The following is a 6,448-nucleotide window of genomic DNA, read 5'->3' as shown; positions in this document are numbered from 1 at the left end:
AGCTTCTGATAATATGAGAGGGGGCTGTAAGGGGGGTGGGGGTTGAAAGTATGGAGGTCAGATAAGTAAGACGGACGTCCGATTAAATACTCCATTGAATTTAGCCCGTTGTGTCGCTAGTGAATAAGGCTAGAATCCAGGCCTAGACCCCTAAGGAGCAAGCCGAGGGCAACGGTGGCAAGGAAAAACTCCCTGAGAAGCCAGGAAGAAACCTTGAGAGGAACCCAGGCTCAGTAGGGGAACCCATCCTCCTCTGGTTGGCGCCGGATTGTGGAAAAGTACTTCTTAGTCCTTCCCTACTTCTACACGTACTTCTTACTAACGACGGACGTAATGTGGAGACCGGCTGCTAGAAGACAGCAGAATAACGGAAAGCTGAGAAAGCCGAGGGAGGGTCAGCCGATCCTGCGACGGGTCAGCAAGACGACGCACCTGGGGAGTCGTGCAGAATGGAGGAGCCAGTCCAGAGGCTTCTACTCCAGGCACTGACAGTGGAGGGGCGCATGGACTACGGTCGAGGGAACTGAGGTACTGCAGCGAGAGGGAGCGACGGAGCTCGGGGAACAAGCTCTACGCCTAGGAGGGTCCGCAGATTAAGGGCAGAAGACGTGCAAAGGTTCAAGCAGCGGTCCGAGGTGTGGCCAGAGGGGAAGGTAAAGGCAAGGAGTGTGGAAAAAGTGATGGGGCAGAGTCGAGGCTAGAAGGGGCGGGAGTTGGCAGATGGCATGACCTAGGGATGAGTTCTGGAGGAACCAGGCAACCAAGGATGGAGGAAAGGAGGAATCCTGAAACACACACAATCAACACAGCAGCAGCAGCAGCTTCTACTCAGCGCAGCAGTGAGCTAAAGGCTAACCGCTTCACAGGCTTTTGGTTCATACACTGTTTGGTGCTTCTGTCCAAAAAAAGGCTTCTAAGCTCTACGAGAAGTGGGGAGCGCTTAGCGCTTAAAGGGAATGAGGTCATCTTCACTGTAAGAGTGAACTGCCCCTCTGTCCCACCCCCCTCTCGGAGCTCTGCTGACCCCCATTTCCACAAACACTGGTGTCAGGCCTCTAAGACAGCAGCAGATTAAACCAGTGGTGAACTTTCCCACCTTCCAGAATCCGCCGTTCACTCTCATCATTTATCAGACGGAGTCGTCGTCATTAAGACGAGGGTAAACAGTTCCCAGCCTTACATGGGAATTTCCTTAAGCAAGCCAAAGCACGTCAAGTGTACCCATTCCCAGCTACACACACTGCTGGGGCTTCCTGTAAAGACTTTAGGGACTCTACACTATATTGACAAAAGTATTGGGACGCCTGTTCATTCACTGCTTCTTCCAAATTTAACGGCATTTAAAAGAGTTGATCCTGCTTTTGTTGGGGTAACTCTCTCTACTGCCAGGGAAGAAGGCTTTCTACTAAAATTTGGAGGAGCACTGCTGTGAGAATTTGATTGCATTCAGTGACGAGAGCGTTAGTCAGCTCAGGATTATCACCAACTCACCTCATCCCCAACTCATCCCAGACTTATTGGATGGAGCACCATCATTCCATAAAGCACAGCTCCACAGCTCCACAGCTCAACGCTGGAGCTCCTTATACCCATTTTTACCTGTTGATGAAACGGGCCAACTTCAGACGGTTTGTCTCCTCTGCTCTGAAGGCTGCTCTGTTCTCAGGACCTGAAACACAACCCAGGAGATACGCATTGGAGACGGAAGCACGTCTAAGGATCAGAAATGCTGAGAATTCAGATCTTCCTCTTCATTTCTAGTAGTTTTTCTTTCCTTCGCCTCCTCGATCACAACTCTAGATATTTTAGCTTCTACTGTTTTTTCTCTAAGCAGTCATTCTCATTTTCCATGGCTAACCTGATCCTCGGTAGGAACGCTGCACTGGAACCAGTCGTGCTTCAGGATCTGCTTCACTTTGGGCCTCTGGGATGGGTTGCGCTGCAGACACCTCCTAATCAGATTGCAGCATTCTGTGCAGAGGGACGGGATTGGATTGGATGGGAGAGAGATACTTAAGTACATTTCAGAAAGACGACCGTGCAGAACACGTCGTCCTGAACTTCTAAGAGTCTCTCGAGGAGGATCTCAGATATCTCACCATTGGATAGGTGGTCCTTGAAGCTCAGAAGCCCCTCCACGATTTCCTGCTCGTCTGTAAAGGGAAGGTGTCCACTAACCAGCCTGAACAGTAGGACTCCTAGAGACCAGACTGTCGCAGGACTGGCGTGGTACCTCCCCTTTAGAAAGAACTCTGGGGGGCAGTACTGAAAAGTGCCTGAGAACATAAAAGAAGAAGAGCGTCCAGCTCGTTACCTTTCCAGTGAAGTGGCCATGAGAGGGACACATGGGTCCTCTCAGGCTCATGTTTCTAAGGTAACGTGTAAATTTCGTCCCTAGACTCCAGTTTACCTGCAAATTCACGGTATCCGCCTTTCTTGACCCAGTCCCCGCAGCCGAAGTCGATCAGCTTGATCTCTGAGGTGTCTGTGTTGATCAGGAAGTTCTCCAGTTTGATGTCTCTGTGCAGGACACCTCGCTTCTGGCACGTTCTTGCTGCCTCCACCGTCTGGAGCATGATGTCCCTGGCTATCTCTTCACTGACCGAACCTCCCCACTGGTCGATCAAGGACTGCAAGTCCTGGCAAGGATCTGGGCGCTCCAGGACCAGGATGTAGCGCTCAGGCTCATCGAACCACTCGATGAGCTTCACCACATTGCTGGTGGGTGGCTGGCTCATCCTGTTCATTAGAGCCACCTCCATGGGCACGGTCTTGAGCTGAACAGGCTGGAAGAACAGGAACACAGGGCAAGGTTGGTGGAAAGGTGAGTGCAGTGAAGTCTGGGAGCGTGATGTGTGATCGGACAGTAAAACCTGGCTTCCAGGTGCACTTACGCATTGGACGTATTCATCGTCGTCCCGCTTGGTGACGAATTTAACGGCCACCTGCAGACAGAGAGGAGACGAGGTGTGAATGTTATGAGGACTGAAAAGGGAACAGATGAGATAATGAAGTTCTGGAGGGGTGATTTAAGAACCTGTAGGCCGTCGGAAACCCGGGTTCCCTCGAAGACGGCGCCGAAGCCTCCTTCTCCCAGTTTCTCTCCAGTGACGTAGAGAGAGGCAAAAGTGTCTGTGGAAAACAAACAGTGTTGAAGCTGAACATCAGCTCTCTCCCCATCATCTCTCAGGAGTCTATCTATTAGCAGCACAGGCTATTGCACTAAATACTGGACCACTTCCTTGTGTGCAGTGGTCTGGCCAATGAGCTAACCTGGCTTGATGTCGCTCCGCTGTCTTCTGGTCATTATCTTGGGCTGGCTAACTTCTCCCTTCCTTCTCTTCCTTACCGGGCTTTTACTTCTGGCAACCTCGGTTGTTCTCTGTGAGAACCTCTGGCTGCCCTCCTCCTTTCTTTTCCTCTTTCGCCGCCCAACATCTAAATACAGGACATAAGGGTTGGAGTCTGTACAGACTGACGTCTAGAATGGAGTAGGTAGTGCCTACAATTCTCTTAGCTCTTAATGAAGCTCCTAACAGAGCTTATTCCAGTTCACATCACAGAGAGTAAACATGGATCCCGAGACCTAAATCTAAAATCTAATCAAAGCAACAAAGTGTGGATCTGTAAGATCAGATTCCAGCAGAACTGTATGAATGACCTGTAGCTGTAGACTCCTGCTCCATCATCTACTGCTGGATGAAGAACCTGCAATTCCCTACAGCTAAGACAATAACTAACACTGTGGCTAAGCCAGTTGCTAATACTGTCGCTAAGCCAACAGCTAAGAATGTGACTAAGCCAATAGCTAAGACTGTCTCTAACGCTATTGCTAAGCTAGTCACTAATACTATAAGCTAGGCCAGTGGCTAAGTCTAATGCTAAGCCAACAGCTAAAACTGTCACTAAGCCAGTGGCTAGGACAATCCCTAAGACTGTCTCTAAGACAATCACTAAGTTAGTCTCTAAGACTATGATTAAGGTAGTAGCTAAAACTGTGACTAAGCCAAAAACTACACTAGTCACTAAGTCGCTAAGCCAATCAGTGAGACTGTCGCTAGGACAATCACCAGTTTAGTCTCTAAGACTATGATTAAGCTAATAGCTAAGGCTGTGACTAAGCCAATAACTACGGTAGTCACTAAATCGCTAAGCCAGTCAGTGAGACTAAAACTGTCACTAAGACAATCACTAAGACTGTCGCTAAGACTACCACTAAGACGTTCACTAAGACTGTCGCTAAGTGAACCGCTACGACTGCTGCTAAGTCAATCGCTAAGACAAACGTCAGGACCAAGTCGGACAGCTTGTCTCTTCCTCAGTGTCCTGAGAAGAAGTGAAGGAGTTCCGAGCTCGGAAGGCTGTGACAGGGAGCTCCTCCATTGTGATGTCATCAATAGAGAGAGCTGCTCGGTTGCCATGGCGAGTTCCGCCCAGTGTCCGCGTGTCCTCTGTTCACCTGCAGTTAAAACAGGAAGATGCTTTTATGAGATGATTTGTCTTTGCTGAGAAAATAAAACAGGAGATCAAACGAACGATGTAACAATGCTTATTAACATCAATCAATCAATCAATTTGATCCTATTTTTAAATTGTAACAGAGAGCTTTGCATCATCGCTTCCCTCTGTAAGATCTTCTCCCTCTGTAATACTTACTGTTGACCAGTAGGTGGCGTACTGTCTTAGCTGCTGTCTGTAGGAGATGCAGCTGTTGCATGTAGGGACACTCTTCAGCAGCACACGTCTACTACAGTCGTCCTCCTCAGATCTGCACTGACCTCCCTGGACTTTCCCGTTGCACTGTGTGTTGGTCAGTCCACTCAGGGCTAGTAATGTGGGCGTTGAGAAGCTACCAGCTGTAGTCCATCATGATCACTAACAGGAAGTTAGCAAGAAGACCTTCCCAGTTTCATTGGTGTAGCCTTCAGCTAGGAAGGGAACTCGGGTCTCCCATCCATGAATAAGGGTCTTCCACATTCATTGGCTTATGTCAGGCTAACGTTGGCTAATAGTCTAATGCTAAATAACGTAGCAGGCTAAACCAGACACGTATAAAGCACTAGAGACCCAGACTTGAGTAAAAGTGACTTGAGTGGCACTCAGGTGCTCAACATTTTCTGTACAATGCTGAGGCGGCTTCATCAAACCCGGTGACAGCGCCATCTAGTGCTCTGGAGGTGATGATGTGGGTTTGAAATGGTTTGTTATAATTGTAACGAGTAACGATGCAGCACATAAACAATGTAAACACTAAAATATGTAGTGAAGTAAAAAAGTATATAATACTCCAGTAGATACAGATACAGTATTTTAGTACTTTAGTACAGTAGTGAAGTAGATCTACCTCTGTACGATAAATCTCTGTCCTTAGCAACTAAAGCCGTTTCTGCCGGTTAGCCTCACTAGCAAGTGGTTTTCTTAAGGCTACAATTATCCAATGGGAAGCTCTTATGTATTTGCTAAGTTAAATCTAGTGGTGGCCAGGCAGTATATGTATATATAAATATATTGTGTAGAGAATCATACAGTCGGCCGATGTGTCCAGCTGTTGAAAATATCTACAATATAGTCCATTATCTGAATGCTACAGTTCTTCAGAGGCTAACCACCCCACCGTTGAGGTTCCTCCTGTAGGAACTTCCTGGTGCTATGCGTTGTAATGGACCCGGCTGAGGAACACGGCTACGAAGACCATTCTACATCTACCAACATGAATACACACAACACACTGCTGTATTGCTAGCATACTGGACGGGGCTCCTGCTGACTCCTACATGCTGTAGTCTCTCAGTGAGGCGGGGACAGTATGGCTGAGCGGCTGAATTAGTGTGTAGTGATATGGACACTGTTTCAGGACAAGGTCAAAGCTAATACACCTTCTGTGCTCTTCTCTGAAAGACGCTTCTTCATCTAGATGAAGATACTGTATGAGCTTCCCAAATCAAGGCCTTGTCTGGATGGCTGAAAGCAGATGGGCTGAATCAAGGCCTTGTCTGAATTAAAAGTCTGGAGATGAGCAGATGTTTCCACCTCCTGAAGTGGACTGAAATGGGCTTGGTGGATCACATGGTTTACAGGAAGAGTGCTACGCTAGCATCAGTCCACCGTAGTCCAGACGAGAGCATTGATTAAAGGGATAGTTTCAGCTCAGAGATCAGCTGTAGTCTAGGGAAGAGTGTGGAAGAGCGAGCTTCTGAACCAGTGAAGAGGTCCAGTGCTGTAGGATAGTTGGTAAGGAGGACTGTTCTGGGTTGAGTCCGAATCTGAGGAATTGGGTCTGTTCGTGAGGGAGGATGTGGTGTGGTAGTAGATGATGAAGGTGGTGTAAAATAAGAAGGGTTTAATGAGGTGGAGAAGATGTGATGTAATGGGTTTACATTTGTTGAGTTCCTGAGGTGTGTGTTAATGAGGTTTCTAATGGGGTTAGTGTTAATGTTTGAGGTGTGTG

At 48.0% G+C, this 6,448-nt stretch overlaps 1 protein-coding gene across 1 annotated transcript; it reads right to left on the bottom strand.

The window, feature by feature from the left end:
• Positions 1-1,621: 1,621 nt before the first annotated feature.
• Positions 1,622-4,383, bottom strand: LOC140546334 (serine/threonine-protein kinase pim-2-like). The gene is made up of 8 exons (XM_072669521.1): positions 4,305-4,383; positions 3,274-3,438; positions 3,038-3,132; positions 2,895-2,945; positions 2,411-2,786; positions 2,100-2,276; positions 1,859-1,971; positions 1,622-1,669 (listed from the first exon to the last, which is right to left on the bottom strand). The coding sequence occupies exons 1-8, from the start codon at positions 4,381-4,383 to the stop codon at positions 1,622-1,624; spliced, it is 1,104 nt and encodes a 367-aa protein (XP_072525622.1).
• Positions 4,384-6,448: the final 2,065 nt, after the last annotated feature.

This window comes from Salminus brasiliensis, chromosome 24 (assembly GCF_030463535.1).
Source record: "Salminus brasiliensis chromosome 24, fSalBra1.hap2, whole genome shotgun sequence".
NCBI classification, from domain to species: domain Eukaryota; kingdom Metazoa; phylum Chordata; class Actinopteri; order Characiformes; family Bryconidae; genus Salminus; species Salminus brasiliensis.
Note: the sequence above shows the minus strand (reverse complement) of the source record. Positions and strands in the feature narration are given on the sequence as shown.